We start from the raw sequence: 24,620 nt of genomic DNA, 5'->3' as shown, positions 1-24,620 counted from the left end.
TAGCTTGACTCGGGATTGAAAGCGTACTTTTTGATATTGTAGCGTAACCTAATAGTATCTTGGAGTGTATAAGCGTAGCTGAGTAGCTGCGTAGCTTGAACGTAACAGTATCTTTTGGTGGAGCGTAAGCATATCTTGGAACGTAATTCGTAGCTGCGTATCTTGGAACGTAAGCGTAACTTGACATGGGATTGAAAGCGTACCTTTTGATATTATAGCGTAACTTGAAGGAACGTAAGCAGATCTGTAGCGCAGCTGAGTAGCTGTGTAGCTTGGAACGTTGACATCTTTTGGAACGTAAGCATATCTTGGACTGAAGCGTAGCATCTTGGAACATAAACGCAGCTGCGTATCTTTGAACGTACGCATAGCTTGACTCGGGCTTGAAAGCGTACTTTTTGATATTATAGTGTAACTTGAAGGAACGTAGACCTAAGCGTATCTTGGAACGTAAACGTAGCTGCGTATCTTGGAATGTAAGCGTAGCTTGACTCGGGCTTGAAAACATACCTTTTGATATTATAGAGTTACTTGAAGAACCGTAGACCTAAGCGTATCTTGGAACGTAAACGTAGCCGAGTAGCTGCGTAGCTTGGAACGTAACCATATAACATTTTTTTGGAATGTAGTCGTAACAATATCTTTTGGAATAACTCATGAGAAATTTGGAATTTTGATTGCTTGTCCAGCGGCGACTACTGCTATTCAACTCCCAGTTATTTGAGGCGAATAGTCGGGTCATTAAATTCCACTAGTTGCCCAGTTTAATCATTACCTCAAAAATAACTCTTCATTCACAGAATTAAAAAATAATACTTTGTTTGACAAAATTATGCTTTGAGGGAATTTTGTTTTAGCATTATTTTTATTTAAACCTTTTATACAAAATTCTCATAATTTTTGTAAGCTACTCACACAATAACACTGTCAATATAACAAAATGCGATATTCCTACGTTTTGACATCATCAAAATTACCTGAAAACTCATAACAAAAAGAAATTAGGGGGCCATGAATCAAAATGGAGCATATTGGAACGTTGCGATCATAAGAAACAACGGATTCGACACCCGCAAGCTGGGAGTTCATAGCGCCTGGGATTTAACACCTCCAACCCCCACGAGACACGGCACGGGCGGTACGTGATACTCCACAAGGCTTATTTCAGTTTCACGTTCCGATTGCTCCACGCCGTGGGGCCATACAGCGTCCGATACACGGACTCTCTGAATGCTAATTTTACGTTCGATTTTTGACCATTATTTACGATTTCAAATCGTCACGTATCCATAATCTGAATAGGTACCTGTACTTAAAATTTCACTGTTTTCCTTTTAATAGGCCTATAATGACCACGGAATCACTCTTTGAGCAAAGATTATTAAAAATAGACCGCCGATCATATTGACCTTTGACTCGAACTAGTTTGAATAGTCATCTTCGATTCGTCACGTGATATGAATATTGCATACATTAAAAGTAATTTACATAGTCTGGCCACGCCTTCAATTTGCAAATATCCAAGACCATGGTGAGCACAGGACATAGACCTTATCGCAAATACCAATGCGCAAGCGCAGACTGTTGAATGAGGTGCATTGTGGGATAGATACGCATCAAATTTTGCTACCAGCTAGACCACAATGCACCTAATTCCAAGCTTTACGCGCGCGCCCCGGTATTTGCGAAAAGGTCTATGGTGAGATCTAAAGCAGAGAAACAGAGCGCCCGCTAGCGTTCGTTCATTACAAGCGTGGACAGTTTTTGCCGTGCATAATCGGAACGTTGGTTGTGTGTGACCGCGCAACACCAATGGTCTTGGAACCAAGACTATTCGTACCCACGAATGGCGCGCACCTCGGGCATTATGCGACTTAACCCACACCTGTGACGTCATGGTATTGTTAAAATCGCTCCATTATTTCGCACGAATGGCGCGATATTGTTTAATTTTTAAGTCAATTGTTTGTATGTATTACGTAAGCTTGTTCACTCCAGTGAACACCAATGGTGGTGTGTGAGCAATGGACGAAGACCAACATTATTTTAGGAAATATGCTCGTTCCTTCGATAATGGCATCATAGATCGGGAGCGAAAGTGGCAGCAGATAAGTGATTTTGTTTCTTGACTTTAAGTAAATTTATACAAGTTAGTGATAGAAACAGACTATCAGATGATGTTGTAGCCGACTTTCTCGGTCTACAAAAAACCCAAAAGGTGAAGATAAAAGAAGTGACCTGGCCGCGTACAAGCCTGTAGTTTCAGATTTGTTTTTAATAAACAAATTTAAACTACCTTTATGATCAACAATTTCAGTTGAATTCCTGTTATTTTATGATGATATTGAAAAAAGTATCTTTGCAATCTTAAATTTTAGGGACTTTACTCACTTACCATGTTTGTGTATGATAAATTAAGCATTTTGAATTGATAAAAACAAAAAACAAAAATACTGGTTAAAATGAAATTGATTTATCTGACTTTAAGACCTGCTTAAATTACTGTTGTAGTTCTATAATTATTTTTTAACATCTCAGCTAAATAATAATTTAATAATGTAGCTGTTCACTTGAGGAAAGTGTTAACGATCATTTTGCAATACATGTGTAGCTCTATTAACCTGTGTTAAAAACCATTAAAAACAAAATAATATATGGTCCATGGCGTCATTGACTTGATTTACTTTGTTCCCTAACTCTTTTATGCACAATGGGTGAATAGATGTACCCATCGCGCCATTCGTGCAAAATAATGGAGCGATTTAACAATAGCATGACGTCACAGGTGTGGGTTAAAGCTTTATATTTACCCGATCAATAATTTCTCATTTGTGTTGGAGTGTATAGGAAGGACGCGTCAAATCAAAGACGTATAGGTATTGTTTTCTTCGCGAGCTCCATTTTCAAAGAAGTAGGTTAATTTTAAATCCATTACAACCCCTGAGCCTATCACAATAAAACCACGCAGGTATTGCTTGTGGCTGAAGCTGATTGGTCAATAACGTCTTTCCAAACCATCGTGGCTTCTGATTGGTTAGATACAGTTGGTGTACATGTTTATTCATGATTCATTGTTAGTGTCGGCCAATGAAAGTGTGCGCGTTTTAGCCGACGAGATCAGAATCGAGCTTCGTTGCGAAACAGAAATAGGAGATATCACAACTCGTCTGCGATGCAACCGTTTGGGTCGACTTTGTCTCTGAATGTACCACTCGTAAAATGGAGAGCTGTATCTTATGTTATATCGTGTGAACTGCCATCGTGTGTTCTTCTTCGCCAAATTGTTCTTAGTAAGAAGAATACTGTTCGACACATTTGCTAGTAGTCCAACCGCCAGAAGATGTTTAACCTCTTCATGAGAACTGACCGCGACTATAGATAGCGGTACGCATGACTGTTTATTGCAACTTTAAAGCAAATCGGTATTGAATTTGAGACATTCGCACGATTTTTCAAAGTCAACACTGTAACTATGAACATCGAGATGCGAAAGAAGTAGCTATCGGAAACATTAACCTGTGAAACACTTATGTTTATATCATCTTCAGGTACAGTTCATATCCACACTACTGCCATGGCTTAAAGGAACTACAACCATATTGATGAAACCACGGTTTATTCTCGTACGTTAATGTGAAGTGACGTTAGGTGCCCCCATCAGTGTCAAAATGTATGTTGTGTTCTTCATATTATCGTCCACTACTTTGCTATATAACTGCTCTTTTGGAGTGCTCGCATCTCAAGACCAACAATGCGTTACATTTTTATATGATAGCTCTTCACCGGGGTCACGGTATTACTTGGGAAACTCATGGTACAGGGCCACTGAAACTGGATTTCCCTGGTTCGAAGCTAGAGACGAGTGTAGAAAGCTGGGTGGTGTTCTGGCTGCACCAAGCTCCGCTCAAGAAAATGAGTTTATAGCCCATCAGATGCCGCCTGAGGGAATATTGTGGATCGACTGTAATGATTTAGATGTGGAAGGGAGATGGAAGTGCAGAGAGGGCAATGTAGAGGTCGCTTACAGAAACTGGGATGATGGAGAACCGAGTAACGAGGGAGATGAAGATTGTGCGGTTTTGACTAAGAGGTGGGAGAGTGAGGGACAATGGCATGATGTGAAATGTTATAGCCCAATACCAGCTCTTTGCAAAATGGCTGGCAGACCAGTTCTTCACGTGTGACAATTTGAACATCGAAGCTTGTACTTTATTGAAATCTTTGTGTGTGTTAATTGGACACTCCTCGAGCTCAAGCGACACCAAATGGGCGTGGAGTCTTGAGCAAGGTGATTCCTTTGCAGCACAACATTTTGCTATGGGATGGTGCAGCGTGGCGTCACATCCGTAATGTGCAAGTGATAACAAAATTAAACAAATTATTATTGGGGGACGAAAAGCACAGGAAGTTGACAAAATCAAGCAAAACTAGGATGCAGGTTAAAAAGCTTGACTTGAAGATTTGGAGTGTTTACAACCATCGGACCAACTCATCGTATGATATTTTGGGGTCAGTTGAAGTTACGGCTACTTTATGCGCCGTAGCACCTTGTAAACCATTATAAGTGCTAATAATTGGGTCTCAAAAATTCATCACTGCAATAACCTATCTTTCTGAAAGTTTGTACTATACTCAGCGCCTTGAGTACCTTGTTTGGTAGATACGTGCGCTATATACAAAAAAGACTTCGATATTATATTATTATTATCTAGTTCACTTTGCTTGTCTTGCCGGCAACGCCGCGAATTCAATGCCTCTTTTTACCATGTTTCCTGTTACACTGATGCCACCCTACCGAGGCACCCAATCGAAGCGTGAACAATTCAAGAAATACATAAAACAGTTCCCTAAAGCAAACAGAATATCGACTCATCAGTTCGGGGGAATCGAGATGGCGAATCAATATTTTCCCATTTGTATTGGAGTGTATTGAAGGACGCGTAATATCAAGGACGCAGTCAATATTTTTCTTCACGAGAAACAATTTCAAAAGAAGTAGGCCTAAATCAATTTTTTGGCCATCGTCAGAAAAACACAGCCAGGTATCGCTTGTGGCTGAAGCTGATTGGTCAATAATGCCTTGACAAACCATCGGGGCTTCTGATTAGTTGGAATACAGTTGGCGTTCATCTTTATTCATGATTTATTGTTGGTATCATCCAATCAAAGTGTGCGCATTTTAGCAAGCAAAACCAGAATCGAGCTTGGTTATGAAGGAGCAGATATCACAAGTCGTCTGCGATGCAACCGTTTGGGTCGACTTTGTCTCTCTAGAGAGCTATTCCTTTTCCCATTTCGTGCAAACTGACGCCGTGTGTTCGTCTACGGCAAACTGTTTCCTCGACGGGAAAACCTCTGTACAGCATTTTGTCAGTAAACGCAAGATTTGACTCATGATGAAAACTCAATGAGAGAGAAACATGCCATAAGGCACATAGAATAATGATGATATCGCTCACAAAACGTTGTTTGCATCGAGGGCCAATACAATTTAACTTACTGTTTGATCATTGTATTATTATGTTGTGTTATGTGACCTTAATATTTTCGACTGTGTTGCTAAATACCTCTTGTTTTGGAGTGGTTGCATCTCAAGATCAGCAATGTTCTACTTTCATGAGGGACGACTCCTCCTGTCCGGAGTCTTGGCATTCCTGGGGAATCTCATGCTACAGGGTCACTGAGACGAGATTTACCTGGTCAGATGCTAAAGACGAGTGTAGAAACCTGGGTGGTGTTTTGGGTGCACCAAGCTCCGATCAAGAAAACGAGTTTATTGCGCAGTTATTTCCACTTGATGACGCAGTGTGGATTGATTGCAATGATATAGAGGATGAGGGGAGATGGAAGTGCAGAGAGGGTAACGTAGAGGTCGCTTACAGAAACTGGTATCCTGGAGAACCGAATAACTACCAGGGAGATGAAGATTGTGCAGTCCTGGCTAGTTGGAGAAATGAGCGTCAATGGCATGATGGGAAATGCAGTAGATTGGAGAAAGCTCTTTGCAAAATGGCTGGCAGACCAGTCCTCCACGTGTGACGATTTAAACGTTGAAGCTTCGAGTCACGGAGTCTTGTCATTAAAGTGACGAGGTTTGTTGGAATGAGGAAAAGGCCGTGTGTATCACACTGGGTGGTACAACGCCATATTGTTCAGTCATAAAAGACACGTTGATCATGACTTGTTCAAGAAGGAAACGATTGTGTAGGATTGCCTGTACAAATTAATACTTTTATGCGTGAATGATGATTTAAAAAAAATATATTTGCGTATTGGAAAGGCACTGGACACTATCAGTGATTACTCATAATTGTCAGCATCACAGAAACTTACTTTAAAAGACTTCAGGCCTGAAGCCTTTTTAAGCGTCTAAAAATACACACACATTTTGTGAAATTTTAGTTATTATTCCGTAACTAGCAACTTCGACGACCAACTGAGTAAACATTTCCACAGTATGCAGCGCATAATTATGTTGGGATACACCGAGTTTGAATACGCGTGTCCAGTGCCTTTAAATTGAATATCTTTATTTGCGGTATTAGAGATAGAAATGTTTAGGGGAAAGTGTGCAGGGGTTTCCTTTAATTAATACCAATCGACATTAGAAAAAATTAATACTTACATTATTGTATAACGATATTTAGTTATGTGATTTATTAAGACAAAGTATTAAGAAGTTGCCTTCATCTAATACCATGTATTGTTGTGTTTACATTGTCTCTGCTGCGCCTTGAACTTGGCGCATTACTAATACCTATAATAATTATTGCACTGGTGTATATAGAAACATAGTTAAATGTATGTGTTTTATTGACCGCGTGTTTAGTGCAGGAAAATAAAGGTCCGGACACAAGCCTGGACATGGGACGAAAACTTCTTGTTCGGGCCACTTGCCGAACCATCCAGTCCCTGCACCCACGGGTTTATTAGCTTTAAGGTTGTTTGCAGTAAATTACCAGAATCGTGGTTAATAATAAGCAAAGTCTTATTATTGGGTACAATTTGGTGACTTTTTGATAGTATTTGTTCAGAATAAATAAGCCGCCCTATATATAGCCTTGATTTCAAGTCTGAGATTGCGAATATCCCCCTGCACCAGCCACGAAAAACGTCCCCATATAGATTAGCTATCACGCGCCCCAACTCGTTGGCTTATGACGGAGGTTAATCCAACAAGAGGGCGCTATTTCATATAATAATGTATTGGCTATCAGGTAGACTCAAAGCCACGATCGCAGACTGGAACCATAGAATAATGATGATATCGCTTACAAAACGTTGTTTGCATCGAGGGCCAATACAATTTAACTTACTGTTTGATCATTGTATTATTATGTTGTGTTATGTGACCTTAATATTTTCGACTGTGTTGCTAAATACCTCTTGTTTTGGAGTGGTTGCATCTCAAGATCAGGAATGTTCTACTTTCATGAGTGACGACTCCTCCTGTCCGGTGTCTTGGCACTACTGGGGAAACTCATGCTACAAGATCACTGAGACGAGATTTAGTTGGTCAGATGCTAGAGACGAGTGTAGAAACCTTGGTGGTGTTCTGGGTGTACCAAGCTCTTATCAAGAAAACGAGTTTATATTATTGCAATTGAGTCAAACTAAAGGTATGGTATGGATCGACTGTAATGATCTAGAGGTAGAGGGGATATGGAAGTGCAGAGAGGGCAAAGTAGAGGTCGCTTACAGAAACTGGTATCCTGGAGAACCGAATAACGTGGGAGATGAAGATTGTGCGGTCCTTGCTAAGGGGTGGTGGGGGAGTGAGGGACAATGGTACGATGTGAGTTGCTATAAATTAGAGAGAGCTCTTTGCAAAATGGCTGGCAGACCGGTCCTTCACGTGTGATAATTGAACATCGAAGCTTCGAGTCGTTGTGCATCTTGATGGAAACAATGGAAAACTCTCCTTTAGCTCAAACGACACTTGGGCGCTTATTTGAACCAAATCGGTCCAACTCATCCATGATATAGCTTCTGATTGAATTTAGAAGTTACAAAGTCTCGGTAACTATATGCCAATCGCCAGACATTCCAAGTACAGGGTGGTGATTGCATAAATTATTCAAACTTGAACAAAGTTAAAATGACAGTGTATTGAACAATCCCTCCAAAAAGAGAATCGAGATGACATTTCGGAGTCTTTGCACCAATGGAGAGTCCCTTGCTACAGGCTCACCGAGTCCAAAGTTCCCTCGTCTTAATTAGTTAGCGACGAGTGTAGAGACTTGGGTGTTATACCAATCTCCAATCAAGAAAGTTTATAGTGCAATATCCCAACTGATTGGATGGTATGGATAAATTGTAGTGATCTTGAGGAGGGGATAGGAAAGTGCCGAGCAGGCAACGTGGAGGTCGCTTGCAGAAACTGGGCTGCAGCATTATTTCAAGCGTGTGTAAGTTGATTTAATTATCACACCACGAGCAGATACCAATGGTGTTATAAAGCACGTGTAGTGGCTTCGGTCAAATCTTTCAACCGTTTGAAAATTGAACTATTTCTCTCACACCACGAGCAGATGACAGTCAGTTTTAATTGTTTCTAAGTACACGCAGACACGGAGAGTAGGCCCTCCCCTCCCATTCTAGGCTTCATGGGGCCTGATTGGTTAGACGGCAGTTGGTACTCATGTTTATTCACGATTCATCTTTGGTGTTAGCCAATCAATGTGTGCGCATTTTAGCAGACGACATCAGAATCGAGGTTGGTTGCGAAACAGAAATAGGAGATATCACAACTCGTCTGCGATGCAACCGTTTGGGTCGACTTTGTCTCTCTGAGAAGAACATCATTCGTTACGGAAAGATACACCTTATCTCATTGCGTGTAAACTGACGTTGTTTGTTCGTCTACGGCAAACTGTTTCCTTGATGGGAAACCTCTTCACATCATTCTTTCAGTAACTGTAAGATAATTTGAATCTTGAGAAAACAGAGAGGGAAACTCAATGCGAGAATCATGTATGGTGCACCTAGTCTACAGTCTGTTTACTGAATAGTACAATAATGATGTTATCGTTTACAACGTTGTTTGTATCAAGGGCCGATACAATTCAATTTGCAGTGTGAACATTGTCTCATTATGTTGTGTTTTCTGACCTTAATATTTTCAACGGTGTTGTTAAATACCTCTTGTTTTGGTGTGGTTGCATCTCGAGATCAGCAATGCTATACGTTTATGTATGACGATTCATCCTGTCCGGAGTCTTGGCATTACTGGGGAAACTCATGCTACAAGATCACCGAGGCGGCATTTTCCTGGGCAGATGCTAGAGACGAGTGTAGAAACCTGGGTGGTGTTCTGGGTGCACCAAGCTCCGATCAAGAAAACGAGTTTATTGCGCAGTTTATTCCGCTTGATGGCGCAGCAGTGTGGATTGATTGCAATGATATTGAGGTTGAGGGTAGATGGAAGTGCCGAGAGGGCAACGTAGAGGTCGCTTACACAAACTGGTATCCTGGAGAACCGAATAGTAAGGGAGATGAAGATTGTGCATTCATGTTGATGCGGTTGGGAGAGCATCAATGGCATGATGTGAGTTGCAGAATATTGAAGAGAGCCATTTGCGAAATGGCTGGCAGACCAGTCCTTCACGTGTGATAATGTTAACATCGAAGCTTCGAGTCCTTGTCTCAGTTGAAATAGTGGTAAAATGGAAAAACTCCCCTAGCTCTAAACGACAACAATTGGCGCTTATTTGAAACCAAATCGGTCCAACTCATCCTTATTGTATAGCTTCTGTTTGACTTTAGAAGTTAAAAAGTCTTAGTAACTATATGCCAATCACCATACATTCCAAGTACAGGGTGGTGATTGCATGAATTATTCAAACTTGAACAAAGTAAATTACAGTGTATTGAACAATCCCTCCAGGGGAATCGAGATGACATTTCAGAGTCTTTGCATCAATGGAGAATCCCTTGCTACAGGCTTACGGAGTCCAAAGTTCTCTGGTCTCAATTAGCTAGCGACGAGTGTAGAGACTTGGGTGTACCAATCCCCAAGCAAGAAAGTTTATAGTGCAACATCCGCATGATATAGATCGACTGCAATGATCTGGGGGAGGGAATAGGGAAGTGCCGACGAGAGGGCATTGTGAAGGTCGCTTACAGAAACTGGGCTGCAGCATTATTTCAAGAGTGTGTAAATTGATTTAATTATCACACCACGAGCAGATACCAATGCTGTTATAAAGCACGTGCAGTGGCTTCGGTCAAATCTTTCAACCGTTTGAAAATTGAACTATTTCTCTCACACCACGAGCAGATGACAGTCAGTTTTAATTGTTTCTAAGTATACGAAGACACGGAGAGTTGGCCCTTTCCGTTGAAGGCCCCTCCCATTCTAGGCTGCATGGGGCCTGATTGGTTAGACGGCAGTTGGTGTTCATTAATATTCATGATTCATTGTTGAGGTTAGCCAATCAAAGTGTGCACATTTTAGCAGGAGAAATCAGGATCACACTTGGTTGCGAAACAGAAATAGGAGATATCACAACTCGCCTGCGATGCAACCGTTTGGGTCGACTTTGTCTCTCTGAGAAGAACATCATTCGTTACGGAAAGCTACACCTTATCTCATTGCGTGTAAACTGACGTTGTGTGTTCGTCTAACGGCAAACTGTTTCCTTGATCGGAAAACCTCTTCACAGCATTTTGTCAGTAACTGAAACAGGTTTCTTGAAAGGCGTGTATGTGGTGAGCAGATCACTATTAAAGTAAATTAAAGATCATTACAGACTTTACCGGAAAAACATTTGAAAAGAGGCAAAATTTGTGTGCCTGAATGTTGACGGTATTTGATTGTTATAGTTTCCAGTCATATAGAACACAATTTATCGTTACTTAATTCAGTGTGAAGCAAATGTAATTAGCTTTGTGGGCACTGGGCAGTCATCGACTCTTGGTGGCGCGCTATATTATGCACCCGATCTCCTCCCGTCGAATTGAATCCAATGACGATTTAAAATGTTTCCTTTCCCATTACATTTGTAAGACTTAAAGACACTGGACGCTATTGGTAGATGTCAAAGATCAGGCTTCTCACTTGGTGTATCTCAACGTATGCATGAAATAACAAACCTGTGAAAATTTGAGCTCAATTGGTCATCGAAGTTGCGAGATAATAATGAAAGAAAAAACACCCTTGTCACACGAAGTTGTGTGCTTTCAGATGCTTGATTTCGAGACCTCAACCTAATTCTGAGGTCTTGAAATCAAATTCGTGGAAAATTACTTCTTTCTCGAAAACTACGTTACTTCGAACCGTTTCTCACAATGTTTTATACTATCAACAGCTCCCCATTACTCGTTAAATACCAAGTAAGGTTTTACGCTAATAATTATTTTGAGTAACTACCAATAGTGTCCACTGCCTATAAAAACAGCTGCTCATTGAATTAATGGAACTTGCAAATTTTCTCACAAAGAGTTAGGACTTGTCTTATCTCGAGTTAGGACGAGTAACTCTTCCTAACTTAGGATTAATCTTCAGGTCTCTATGCTACAGTGCAGGGTTGGGACTCGTCCTAAGTCCTAAGATTAGTCTTAAGTTAGGAAGAGTTTTGTGAAATCGGCGGCTGTGTACGTACGTGCACTGTGACAAACTTATAGTACCCTGAATTACACCAAGATAAGTAATTTTTACGTGAAAGCTAATACATTAAAAACTCGAAAATGTTTTACGAAACAGCTGAAATTTCCCCCGAAACTGTCTTAGTCCGTTTCGTAACAAAATAAATCACTGGGTTATATTTGGTGAAGCTAGTTTTAACTAGCAATGACGCTTAAACCTTTAAACCAAATGGCGCCTTCAAACCTTCAAACCTTTAAACCTTTAAACCTTTAAACCTTTAAACCTTTAAACCTTTAAACCTTTAAACCTTTAAACCAAATGGCGCCTTTAACTAGCAACTGCGCAATGGCACATTTATTGTTAAAGAAAATAATACAGTAGACACTAGTGCAACAGTTGTTGCTTTCATTACATTTCTTTGTGTCAATTAAGTAAAAATGTATTGCAAATTATGGTTATAGTGTTGGAGACATTAGTCTCAGATATTTTAAGAAAACAATCTCATGCTCAACTATGCTCATTAAAATTTCTGTTGGGACGGTGTGTAGTAGACAGCAGAGACATCATGACATTTTAACTAGAGCCAAAACAGTTACAAATATTTCAATATAGCTATGATACTTCGCTTAGATTATCTCCTACCAAAATAATTAAGTAGACACTAGTGCAATAGTGGTTGCTTTTATCACACATCTTGTCTTGTGTTAGTTCAGTGAACATTAAAGGAACACGTTGCCTTGGATCGGTCGAGTTGGTCTTTGAAAAGCCGTAACCGTTTGTTATAAAATGCATACGGTTGGAAAGATGTTTTAAAAGTAGAATACATTGATCCAAACAAATAATGCCTCGAAATTGCGTGGTTTTCCTTTTATCTCGTCGACTAACACGGTCGGCCATTTATGGGAGTCAAATTTGTTACTCCCATAAATGGCCGACCGTAGAAGTTCGCAAAGCAAAAGGGAAAACCACGCAATTTCGAGGCAAATTTGTTTGGATCATTGTATTCTACTTTTAAAACATCCTACCAACCATTATGCATTAACAAACGGTTACAAACGCTTTTCAAAGACCAACTCGACCGATCCAAGGCAACGTGTTCCTTTAATCTTGATCTATAGTCGTACAACTTACAGATATTTAGGAAAATAATTCATCATGTTTAATAGAATTGCTGCTGTAATGGTGTTGTGGCAGACAGTACTCAATCTTATAATCAACGTTTAAAAAATAAATAAATTATCTCTTTCTTATAACAAAAAAAACCCCGGAAAACTTGTTAGGTCTTTCACAAGGGTTATGTTTGTATTCAATACATGCTTGTTTTAATAGCTGCAATCAAAATAAGCAATGGCGGTTAGTTTTTAGAATGCTATTTCCATTATGTCAGGTAGAAATCAGAAAAGATTATCATGTTCCTATATCAAAATTTCGAATGCACGGTAATCATTGCATATGCCCCACAGTGTTAGGTGTAGTTTTGTAACCCCTCATTATGTGTCGAATAAAAATAATGGGAGACTTTTGGGACGCTTGGTGGCAGCAGACTTACCAGGTAAAATCCATCGTTCTCGGTCATATGCGCACGCTCAGAACTACGTAAACAATGGAAATTTACCTGGTAAGTCTGCTGCCACCTAGCGTCCCAAAGTCTCCCATTGCACTTGCTGTGATAAATTCTTGGATTGATTGTACTGAGTTCTTCCCCCGGTACAGAAAGTTTTTTTTTTGTTTTTTTTTTGTTTTTTGTCTAATGCAAGTCGCCTGACACGCAAGGCCTGAAGGCCACTTCAAGGTGTGGGCTACAATTATTTTTTTCTAGAGGACATTGCCACCTACTCCTAGGGCTGAAACAAGAATGTATTCAAATTATTGATGGGGCTTGGTAGGCCTACCTAATATTATCACTATTAAGCCTGGCGAACCAGTTGGCTGCAATGGTAGTGTTGAAGAATAGGTCTTTCTATTGATCCGACCGTAGTCAAGGTTTTTCATGTACAGTAATTAAAGAAGCGCTCCAAGCTATACGTATTGGCATAAGCAGGACGACGTCTCGGAACAAGACTCCACTACCGCGACATACTAATATTATCAACAAAAACACTCCTGCCATACGTATTGATGCATAATACTGGCAGCTAAATAGGTATCGACCCCCCCCCCCTTGTCTTGTGTGGGTGTGTTTGCGTGAGCTGTAAAATTGCAAAGGCGCAATTTCAAAAAGAAATTGTAATTTCTCTAGCCATGCTTAAATAAAGTCTTTTTTCAAGCGTGTGAACAATGGATTTTTTTCTCACACCACGAGCAGATGACGATAGTAATTGTTACTGAGTACATCCAATGCCGTTTTATTTTAGTTTAATTGTCTCTAATGGTACCCGTTTTCATGTTTATTTATGATTCCTTGTTGGTGTCAGCCAATCAAAGTGTGCGCATTTTAGCAGGCGAGATCAAAATCGACCTTCGTTGCGAAACAGTAATAGGAGATATCACAACTCGTCTGCGATGCAACCGTTTGGGTCGACTTTGTCTCTCTGAGAAGAACATCATTCGTACCGTGTAGAGCCACATTGTGGGTTCACCTACGCCAATATTTACACATTTGAGCATCAAAACTATTTTGAAAACAGTTGCCAGTAACAGCCAGAGAATTTTGACTCCACGCACAACTTGTTTTAGAATGTTGGTCACCCAGCTGGATATTTTCCTTCATAGCTTTTAAAGGAGAATGGATCTCGCATGTAGACAGCATGTAGGCACCTCGTGATCTACATTGTGGAGAGATCATGTAAACTGACGTTTCGTGTTCATCTACGTCAAACTGTTCCCTTGATGGGGGAAAACTCTCAAAATAAAAATTGTCCGCTTAACCGCAAGAGACCCAGGACAGTACAGTAAGGGAAACTTAACACGAAAGAATCACACATTATTGTAGATTTTGGTAGTCGATGTGGATGTTTTTCCTGCGAACCCTCTCATAGAGAACAAGTCTGCTTCAATTCTAAACAGTGTTAACATTCGTGTCATCATGTTGTGTTTAGTGTCCGTCATATTTTCGACTTCGTTGCTAATAAGTAGCTCTTGTTTCGGAGTGGTTGCATCTCAAGATCCGGAATGCCCTACTTTTGTGAGTGACAATTCATCCTGTCCGGAGGCTTGGCATTACTGGGGAAACTCATGCTACAGGATCACTGAGTCCAACTTTCCCTGGTCCAAAGCTAGAGATGAGTGTAGAAACCTGGGTGGTGTTTTAGCTGTACCGAGTTCAAGTCAAGAAAGCGATTTTATCGCTAACTTGATTCCATGGAAGTGTAGAGAGGGTAACGTAGAGGTCGCTTACAGAAACTGGTATCCTGGAGAACCCAACGACAAAGAGGATGAAGATTGTGGAATGTATTATAGACGAGGAATTACAAAATGGCTAGATGTAAGTTGCAACTGAGATTGCAGAGCTGTTTGCAAACTGGTTGGAAGACCAATCCTTCACGTTTAACAAATTGAATATCAAAGTTCATCAACGTATTAAAAGGGCATTCATAAATACTCCAGACAGTCTATCCATTCTGATTGGTCGAGAGGGCATCACGTGGGGGTGTTTGGACGGTAAAATTATCAAGAACCAGGCCTCGGCGGGTTAAAACCACAAGTTGAAAACCTCTCTACCGCACATTGGTTCCCTTATTATTAGTCTTTTGCCATCTCTCAGATCGGTTCAGAAGTCAAATTTGTCTTTCTATAACAACTGAGTGATTTGCTGCCTGCCTGAATTGTTCACTGTAAAAAAAGGTTTGACTGTAACGATCTTTACCTGGAGCTGGAGGGGACACGAAAGTGCAGAAATAAGCAAGGTCAGAAGAATCATTTATACTAATATGGAGGGACATAATATTAACAGCTCTCCAAAACCATTCAGATCGGTTGAGAAATCAAAAATATCTCTTTAGCACCTGAGTGATGCTGCCTGAATTGTTGACTGTAATGAAAGTTTCGCTGTAATGATATGTATGTAGAGGGGACATGAAAGTGCAGACACAATGGTAGCCTGGACGTCTGACGTCATTCTTCGAGGCTCGTGTATCCTTGCGGATAAAGACAGGGGCCCAGTCTAACACAATGGGGGACTTTTGTGACGCTTGGTGGCAGCAGACCTACCAGGTAAAATCCATTGTTCTCTACAATGTGCGCATGCTCAGAACTACGCAAGTTGTTCTGGAGAATCTTCTGGAGAAAGACGATCAGAGCATACTGATCGAAACGTCGAGTTGAAACCAACGGTTCTTTTCAGAACCACACCAACTCATTAGAGATAGTCATTACATGGTGTTACCGCAAACCTTTCTATATCATTCACATTTGAATGTTCGCCTATTATTCTTGTGAGTCGTCTGACGATGTTCGAAAAAAATACTTGTGTGCTACAGAAGTGGTCAAGTAGCATGCACTGCAGCTGGTTGCCTCCAAACTGCCTGTAAAAGTTGCCTCGTGGGACAATGGGAGACTTTTGGGACGCTTGGTGGCAGCAAACTTACCAGGTAAAGTCCATTGTTCTCGGTAATGTGCGCATGCTCAGAACTACCTACACAATGGAAATTTACCTGGTAAGTCTGCTGCCACCTAGCGTTCCAAAGTCTCCCATTCTGTCGTGTAGTAATAATATTGTTTCGCAGAATATGAGCATGTAATCACGAGGTTATACAATTCTGAGTGGGCGAAATTACACAAGGATAATTGTTCATTTTGTTTCACCGCACTTCGTATGTTTGCAAGAATAATCAATACTCGTGGGTAAGATTACACTAGAACAATGTTGTCTATTGTTTCACCGGCAATAATAATCAATGCTTGACTAGTCCTTGCAAATTACTGTAAAGAGGTTACATCTCTCGCTAATTTACTCTACATTAAAGGAACTGTACACCTTTGGTAATGGTTCAAGACCAGTTCTCTCACTTGAAGTATCCCAACATATGCAAAATAATTTTAAAAATCTGTGCAAATTTGGGCTCAATTGGTCATCAAAGTTGCAAGAGAAAAATTAAAGTAAAAGCAACCTTTTTGCACAATTTGTGTGATTTCAGCTGCCCAATAAAGGCTTCAGGCCTCAAGTCTCTTAATATTATGAGTGAGAAATTACCTCTTTCTCAAGAGGGAGCAATTTTTCACAAGGTTTTACAATACTATCAAAAACTCCCCATTGCTCTTTACCAAATTTGCCAAGTTTGTTCTTATGCTTACAATTGTCTTGAGTAATTACCAATAGTGTCCAATGCCTTTAACTCTACGTTTTAGCCTTCACGTTTAATTGTTAAGAACAGCGGCAACAATGACAGAAATAAACATTAATATACATCGATCTGAACTTGCCTTGGTATTGACGTTTAGATTTTAATTGTTGGCATCAAAAGGCGGACATTTACTGCTTTCCTTCATTGTCTAAAACATCTTTTGCATTCTGTGCTGGTGGGGCGACACAAATCGGTTGGCAGTCTTACGCTGTTGTCGAAAAAACAACAATTTCGGCAGGTTTTCTTTGCTCGTTTTTATTTCTGATGAGCGACTCCAGAAAGATCATTCTGACTTAATGGCTGCTGAATAAGCACTGCGAGTTTCTGCACAATTCCATGACTTTGGACTTTCGACTTTATTATCAAACAATCGGTTTTTCGAGTCTCGGATAACACTCACTTGAGTTTGACCACACCAGGACTGAAGGGGCCGGACTGTTACAACCACGATTTCAAACTTTTCTTTCATGCACTGTGTGCTCATCAGCGTCAAGATGTTATATTTTGTGTTGTACCTGTTAGTCAGTGCCTTGCTACACAACTGTTGTTTTGGAGTGGTTTCATCTCGACACCAGCAATGTTTTACTTTTATGAGTGACAACTCATCCTGTCCGGAGTCTTGGCATTACTGGGGAAACTCATGCTACAAGATCACTGAGACGAGATTTAGTTGGTCAGAAGCTAGAGACGAGTGTAGAAACCTGGGTGGTGTTCTGTGTGTACCAAGCTCCGATCAAGAAAACGATGTAATCGTGAACTGGGTACCAGATGATAGCGATGTATGGATCGACTGTAATGATCAAGAGGTGAAGGGGATATGGAAGTGCAGAGAGGGTAACGAAGAGATCACCTATAGAAACTGGGATCCTACTCAACCTGACAACAAAGTAAATGAACAATGTGTAGTCCTTTCTAAGATGTGTGAAATGAAACGCCAGTGGTTTGACGTGAGTTGCCAGCGGCATAATATGGCTGTTTGCAAAATGGCCGCCAGACCATTCCTTCAAGTGTAACAGTTTAACCTTGTAAACCTTGTGATTTTCAAGTTTTGTTAATACAGCGACATCATATCACTCCTCCATCAACTCCATTGGCTCACAATCCATCAGCGAACTGTTTTCAAAATCCTCACCATTGAAATGTCTCTAACCGCTCCTATACATATCTCACCAGTCTCATCAAGATTTACCAACCTGATGACCCAGCCTTCGCTCTGGTTTAGACACTACACTCTTGGCAGTTCCAACGGTGCTGGGGATCGGGCATTTTAACACTGCCCAACTCCTTTAGAACCGTCTCCCTCATCAGCCGAGTCACTTGAAGTTTTCAAGAAACATCTCAAAACTGTCTTGTTCAATGGTTGATTGCTTAGGACAAATTTGCATATTGTACTGTTTTTTGTAAAGCGCTGTGGTACCCTAAGTAAGAGAGCCCAATAAGTGTCTGACATCATTATTATTATTTCATCCTATCCCAGCATGCCCACGAATGATAACATTTTCCTCTGTGCCGGTATTATTTTTAAGTAGGATTTGAAACTTTGCATGGTGGAAATAAGATATAGAAAAGTTTGCGATGTAACACCATGAAATGACGACCTCTAAATGAGTTGGGGTATTATTTTTATTCGAAAGCAAACACGACTAACGTTTTGCTGTTGCAGTTTAATTGTTGGCTCGTTATTGAATAGAACGAGGAGGTACCACAACTTAAACGATTTAAAAAAAAAATTATGCAAGTCGCCATCAGACACACAAGGCCTGAAGGCCACTTTAATGCGTGGGCTACAATTGTTTTTTTCCAAAGGCCGTTGCCACTTCTCCTAGCGCTAAAACAGGATTACCCCCTTTACTGTCCATACAGGTGTATCTTGGGTATTGACTTTTATTAATAGTCACAGAAAGACGTGTTGGAGCAACCTTGGCCTCATTATCAAAATTAATATTGCACCACGTCTCAATTGGAAACAATAGATTTTAGAGTGGTACCGAAAATTAATTTAAACCTTACCCAGGCATAGGCAATTAACTCTCTTAAGTGTGAAGCAATTGACTATTTCTATGCGTCCACAACTATACCTGATAACAATGGTGCCATCAGTGACCGTAGCATATTAACACTTAATTGTTCCACTCTCTTACCAATTTCCTCCCCCTGTGTTGAGGGTGGCATCGCTCGATAGCAATGTAGCACGCTCCGTAAGCAATTTAGTATTTTCAGGTCAAACTAACAAACCCCATACCGACATTGTTAGTTGGTATGACACTGCTCTAGAATTGCAAAGGTCGTGTTGGTGTCGGCCAATGAAAGTGTGCGCATTTTACCAGGCGAGATCAGAATCGAGCTTCGTTGCGAAACAGAAATAGGAGATATCACAACTCGTCTGCGATGCAACCGATTGGTTCGACTTTGTCTCTCTGGAGAGCTGTTCCTTATCTCATTTCGTGTAAACTGACGCTGTGTGTTCGTCTACGGCAAACTGTTTCCTCGTCGACGGGAAAACCATTTCGCAACTCTTTGTCAGTAGATCTCTAATTATTACAAATTAACAGCAACTCTTTGTAGATTTTTAGACATTCATGTACAAGTAGACGTCAAAACTGGCAACTATAAACATAAACAAAAAAGATGTAGCTATCGGAAACATCACCCTGGAAAACACTTCTGGTGTGTTAACTTCAACTACTCAAATTGACACCTACACTGCCATGGTTTAAAAGGCAACTATAATCAATTGTAGTATAACTCACTGTACACTCGTACTATTGATGTAAAGGAACGATTTCAACACAACTTGCTCACGTAGCGTCAATATGAATGTTGTGCCCTTCGTATCGTTCACTGCCTTCCTAGCTAGCTGTTGTATTGGCGTGGTAGCGTATCAAGACCAGCAATGTTCTACTTTTATGAGTGATGGCGACTCATCCTGTCCGGAGTCTTGGCATTACTGGGGAAACTCATGCTACAGGATCACTGAGTCCAACTTTCCCTGGTCCAAAGCTATAGATGAATGTAGAAACCTGGGTGGTATTTTAGCTGTACCGAGCTCAAGTCAAGAAAGCGATTTTATCACTAACTTGATTCCAGTGAATGAGAAGGCATGGATTGACTGCAACGATCTAGATGTGGAGGGGAGATGGAAGTGCAGAGAGGGTAACGTAGAGGTCGCTTACAGAAACTGGTATCCTGGAGAACCCAACGACAAAGAGGATGAAGATTGTGGAATGTATTATAGACGAGGAATTACAAAATGGCTAGATGTAAGTTGCAACTGGGATTGCAGAGCTGTTTGCAAACTGGTTGGAAGACCAATTCTTCACGTTTAACAAATTGAATATTAAAGTTCATCAACGTATTAAAAGGGCATTCATAAATACTCCAGACAGTCTATCCATTCTGATTGGTCGAGAGGGCATCACGTGGGGGTGTTTGGACGGTAAAATTATCAAGAACCAGGCCTCGGGGGGTTTAAACCACTAGTTGAAAACCTCTTCACCGCACATTGATTCCCTTATTATTAGTCTTTTGCCGTATACTTGTTATTACTCTTCTCGAAGTTCTGTTGTCATCTTCAAACATTATTACGACGGACTATTCACTGTATAATAAGCAGACGAACAAGAAACAATTCCCTCGAACCCGCGGTTGTTTCGTACACAGCGCTGGAAATCGACCAACGCTGGGAACGATCAAGGTGATGTACACCGGTGTACATCACTTTTCATGTTACCCGGCCCGTCGAGCCATGTAACATGTGTTTTTGTTGCGCGTCACATGATTGGTTCTCAACCAATTAAACTTCACAGTTTGTTACCGAGGTATAACAATCACATTTGAATGTTCGCCTATTATTCTTGTGGTTCGTCTGACGATGTTCGAAAAATGACTTGTGTGCTACAGAAGTGGTCATGTAGCATGCACTGCAGCTGGTTGCCTCCAAACTGCCTTTAAAAGTTGCCTCGTGGGACAATGGTAGACATTTGGGACGCTTGGTGGCAGCAGACTTACCAGGTAAAGTCCATTGTTCTCGGTAATGTGCGCATGCTCAGAACTACGTACACAATGGAAATTTACCTGGTAAGTCTGCTGCCACCTAGCGTTCCAAAGTCTCCCATTCTGTCGTGTAGTAATAATATTGTTTCGCAGAATATGAGCATGTAATCACGAGGTTATACAATTCTGAGTGGGCGAAATTACACAAGGATAATTGTTCATTTTGTTTCACCGCACTTCGTATGTTTGCAAGAATAATCAATACTCGTGGGTAAGATTACACTAGAACAATGTTGTCTATTGTTTCACCGGCAATAATAATCAATGCTTGACTAGTCCGTGCAAATTACTGTAAAGAGGTTACATCTCTCACTAATTTACTCTACATTAAAGGAACTGTACACCTTTGGTAATGGTTCAAGACCAGTTCTCTCACTTGAAGTATCCCAACATATGCAAAATAATTTTAAAAATCTGTGAAAATTTGGGCTCAATTGGTCATCAAAGTTGCAAGAGAAAAATGAAAGTAAAAATATCCTTGTTGCACAATTTGTGTGATTTCAGCTGCCCAATAAAGGCTTTCAGGCTTCAGGCCTCAAGTCTCTTAATATAATGAGTGAGACATTACCTCTTTCTCAAAAATTATGTTTCTTCAGAGGGACCCATTTTTCACAATGTTTTATACTATCAAAAACTCCCCATTGCTCTTTACCAATTTTTTTTTCTGCTAACAATTGTCTTGAGTAATTACCAATAGTGTCCAATGCCTTTAACTCTACGTTTTAGCCTTCACGTTTAATTGTTAAGAACAGCGGCAACAATGACAGAAATAAACACTAATATACATCGATCTGAACTTGACTTGGTATTGACGTTTAGATTTTAATTGTTGGCATAAAAAGGCGGATGGATACTGCTTTCCTTCGTTGTCTAAAACATCTCTTGCATTCTGTGCTGGTGGGACGACACAAACCGGTTGGCAGTCTTACGCTGTTGTCGAAGAAACAGAAATTTCGGCGGGTTTACTTTGCTCGTTTATATTTCTGATGAGCGACGCCAGAAAGATCATTCTGACGTAGTAATGGCTGATGAGTAAGCACTGCGAGTTTCTGCACAATTCCTTGACTTTGGACTTTGAACTTTATTATCAAATAATCGGTTTTTCGCGTCTCGGATAACACTCACTTGAGTTTGACCACCAGGACTGAAGGGGCCGGACTGTTACAACCACGAATTCAGACTTTTCTTTCATGCACTGTGTGCTAATCAGCGTCAAGATGTTATATTTTGTGTTGTACCTGTTAGTCAGTGCCTTGCTACACAACTGTTGTTTTGGAGTGGGTGCATCTCGACACCAGCAATGTTTTACTTTCATGAGTGACAACTCATCCTGTCCAGAGTCTTGGCATTACTGGGGAAACTCATGCTACAAGATCACTGAAACTGCATTTACCTGGTCAGATGCTAGAGACGAGTGTAGAAACCTGGGTGGTGTACTGGCGGTACCCAGCTCTGATCAAGAAAACGATGTAATCGTGAACTGGGTACCAGACGATAGCAATGTATGGATCGACTGTAATGATCAAGAGGTGAAGGGGATATGGAAGTGCAGAGAGGGTGACGTAGAGATCACCTACAGAAACTGGGATCCTACTGAACCTAACAACAAAGTAAATGAACAATGTGTAGTCCTTTCTACGATGTGGGGAATGAAACGCCAGTGGTTTGACGTGAATTGCCAGCGGGATAATAAGGCTGTTTGCAAAATGGCCGCCAGACCATTCCTTCAAGTGTAACAGTTTAACCTTGTGAACCTTGTGATTTTCAAGTTTGGTTAATACAGCTACGTCATATCACTCCTCCATCAACTCCATTGGCTCACAATCCATCAGCGAACTGTTTTCAAAATCCTCACCATTGAAATGTCTCCACACCGCTCCTATACATATCTCACCAGTCTCATCAAGATTTACCAACCTGGATGACCCACGCTTCGCTCTGGTTTAGACACTACACTCTTGGCAGTTCCAACGGTGCTGGGGATCGTGCATTTTAACACTGCCCAGCGCCTTTGGAACCGTCTCCCTCATCAGCCGAGTCACTTGAAGTTTTCAAGAAACATCTCAAAACTGTCTTGTTCAATGGTCGCTGAAACATGATTACCCCCTTTACAGTCCATACAGGTGTAGGTTTTGGTATTGACTTATACTAATAGTTACAGACAGACGTGTTGGAGCAGCCTTGGCCTCATTATCAAAAATTAATGCTGCACCACGTCTCAATTTGCAAACAATAGATTTTAGAGTGATACCGAAAATTAATCTAAACCTTACCCAGGCATAGGCAATCAACTCTCGGGATATGGAAGTGCAGAGAGGGTTACGTGGAAGTCGCTTACAGAAACTGGGTTGTTGGACAGCCTGACCATGATGGGAACTGCGTGGCATATTCTACGTGGGAAAGTCAGCGTGGGTGGCATGATGCAGAATACAACAATACATTTTTGACGGTTTGCAAACTGGCCTTCAGACCAGTCATTCACGTGTAATGCATGGAAATTCAACATCTTGAAAATGTATATGATCTCAGGAAGAATAACATCACATCTTAGGTGAACTTCATTAGAGCCGTAAAGAAAATGACTGACTTGTGGTAACTGAAAAGGCCACGATTGATGTAGACTTGACTCAAGTCCCAATCCCGTGCCATCCCCATGAAACTAATGTTTTGTGATGCTCTGCATTCCCAAACCTGTTCCACATTTCGACGGCGAGCACGCACTGTACTGAATGCTACGGGTTCCCTTTTCGGAGAAACCGGGGCGCGGTGACTGGACTAAAAGTCAGGTGAGTTGGTGCGCGCGCTGTCGGTGAATTGGCCGCGGTGTGGATGAAAAGGGAACGAGAAACGTCTTGCACCAAGACTAAGTGACCCCATGAATGACTCAAACTTGAACAATATTAGGCATATCGATTCTGAAACAGCTTGTAGTCTTCGGATTGATAGTATACATTAGAACTACGACGAACTGTCACAGATCAAACAAGTTGTCATCAATTTTCTTGCAACACTTGTTGCTCTTCTTAGACTTCAATGAGTTCTTTGAATGTGCACTTGTAAGTGGAATTTTAAATAAATGTGAATTATCGTTATAGTGATGTCCGTTTTAAGGACTTTTTTGGAAAACCTCCGATGTTTAGAATAGTTTGTGTTAAAATGGTTTTGTAGCGAACAGTACTCAGATATTTCATCAAACTTTTGAACCACATAATTATTCGCTCACATGATCCCGTTTTATGAAAACGAAAATACATTTCATGTTTTGACAAGGCTTTTTTAAGGCTTGGTCATGGCGTTCAGGTTTATGCTTTTACAAAGGCTGATGCTAAGCTCAAGTAACTTAAAGTCGACACTTGACAGTGTTCGTGTTAAGTCTTATAAAACCACTTTGAGGTCTGGTAGACACAGCACTACTACAACTTTATTAGTAAGCCAAACAGTGCAATACGAGGGAGGTTTAGCTGCACGTTAACGCGAGCAAATTTGCGAACGTGAACGTCAGAAATAATCTCAGTAATAAAGTATCGCGGCCGAGTGGTTAAGAGCATCGAATTCAAGTTCTGGTGCTAATTCACCGGAGTGTGGGTTCGAACCCCGGTCGTGACACTTGTGTCCTTGAGCAAGATACTTTACTGTAATTGCTTCTCTTCACCCAGGGGTATAAATGGGTACCTGCGAGGGTAGAGGTTGATATTGTG

General features: G+C 40.8%; 4 protein-coding genes across 4 annotated transcripts; all 4 read left to right on the top strand.

The window, feature by feature from the left end:
* Positions 1-3,668: 3,668 nt before the first annotated feature.
* LOC139943418 (C-type mannose receptor 2-like) lies at positions 3,669-6,039 on the top strand. Its single transcript, XM_071940229.1, has 2 exons — positions 3,669-4,098; positions 5,597-6,039. The coding sequence occupies exons 1-2, from the start codon at positions 3,669-3,671 to the stop codon at positions 6,037-6,039; spliced, it is 873 nt and encodes a 290-aa protein (XP_071796330.1).
* A 1,393-nt stretch (positions 6,040-7,432) lies between these two features.
* LOC139943417 (C-type mannose receptor 2-like) lies at positions 7,433-9,613 on the top strand. The gene is made up of 3 exons (XM_071940227.1): positions 7,433-7,788; positions 8,321-8,408; positions 9,176-9,613. The coding sequence occupies exons 1-3, from the start codon at positions 7,433-7,435 to the stop codon at positions 9,611-9,613; spliced, it is 882 nt and encodes a 293-aa protein (XP_071796328.1).
* Positions 9,614-14,612: 4,999 nt separating this feature from the next.
* Positions 14,613-17,882, top strand: LOC139943416 (brevican core protein-like). The gene is made up of 2 exons (XM_071940226.1): positions 14,613-15,011; positions 17,445-17,882. The coding sequence occupies exons 1-2, from the start codon at positions 14,613-14,615 to the stop codon at positions 17,880-17,882; spliced, it is 837 nt and encodes a 278-aa protein (XP_071796327.1).
* A 4,353-nt stretch (positions 17,883-22,235) lies between these two features.
* LOC139943415 (C-type lectin domain family 4 member A-like) lies at positions 22,236-22,658 on the top strand. Its single transcript, XM_071940225.1, has one exon. The coding sequence runs from the start codon at positions 22,236-22,238 to the stop codon at positions 22,656-22,658; it is 423 nt and encodes a 140-aa protein (XP_071796326.1).
* The last annotated feature ends 1,962 nt before the right edge of the window (positions 22,659-24,620 follow it).

The sequence above is a fragment of the Asterias amurensis genome, chromosome 10, assembly GCF_032118995.1.
Source record: "Asterias amurensis chromosome 10, ASM3211899v1".
Taxonomy (NCBI): Eukaryota; Metazoa; Echinodermata; class Asteroidea; order Forcipulatida; family Asteriidae; genus Asterias; species Asterias amurensis.
The sequence above is the reverse complement of the archived record's forward strand: the minus strand, read 5'-3'. Positions and strand labels throughout refer to the sequence as shown.

What these genes read in the sequence shown, in the direction of transcription:
- LOC139943418 (XM_071940229.1), top strand. Translation starts at nt 3,669, where the DNA reads ATGTATGTTGTGTTCTTCATATTATCGTCCACTACTTTGCTATATAAC. An exon ending in TTTGACTAAGAGGTGGGAGA is followed by an intron (nt 4,099 to 5,596) that starts GTGAGGGACAAT and finishes TTGCATCTCAAG; the next exon opens with ATCAGCAATGTTCTACTTTC.
- LOC139943417 (XM_071940227.1), top strand. Translation starts at nt 7,433, where the DNA reads ATGAGTGACGACTCCTCCTGTCCGGTGTCTTGGCACTACTGGGGAAAC. An exon ending in TGGGGGAGTGAGGGACAATG is followed by an intron (nt 7,789 to 8,320) that starts GTACGATGTGAG and finishes GATAAATTGTAG; the next exon opens with TGATCTTGAGGAGGGGATAG. An exon ending in CAGCATTATTTCAAGCGTGT is followed by an intron (nt 8,409 to 9,175) that starts GTAAGTTGATTT and finishes TCTCGAGATCAG; the next exon opens with CAATGCTATACGTTTATGTA.
- LOC139943416 (XM_071940226.1), top strand. Translation starts at nt 14,613, where the DNA reads ATGTTGTGTTTAGTGTCCGTCATATTTTCGACTTCGTTGCTAATAAGT. An exon ending in GAATTACAAAATGGCTAGAT is followed by an intron (nt 15,012 to 17,444) that starts GTAAGTTGCAAC and finishes TCTCGACACCAG; the next exon opens with CAATGTTTTACTTTTATGAG.
- LOC139943415 (XM_071940225.1), top strand. Translation starts at nt 22,236, where the DNA reads ATGAGTGACAACTCATCCTGTCCAGAGTCTTGGCATTACTGGGGAAAC.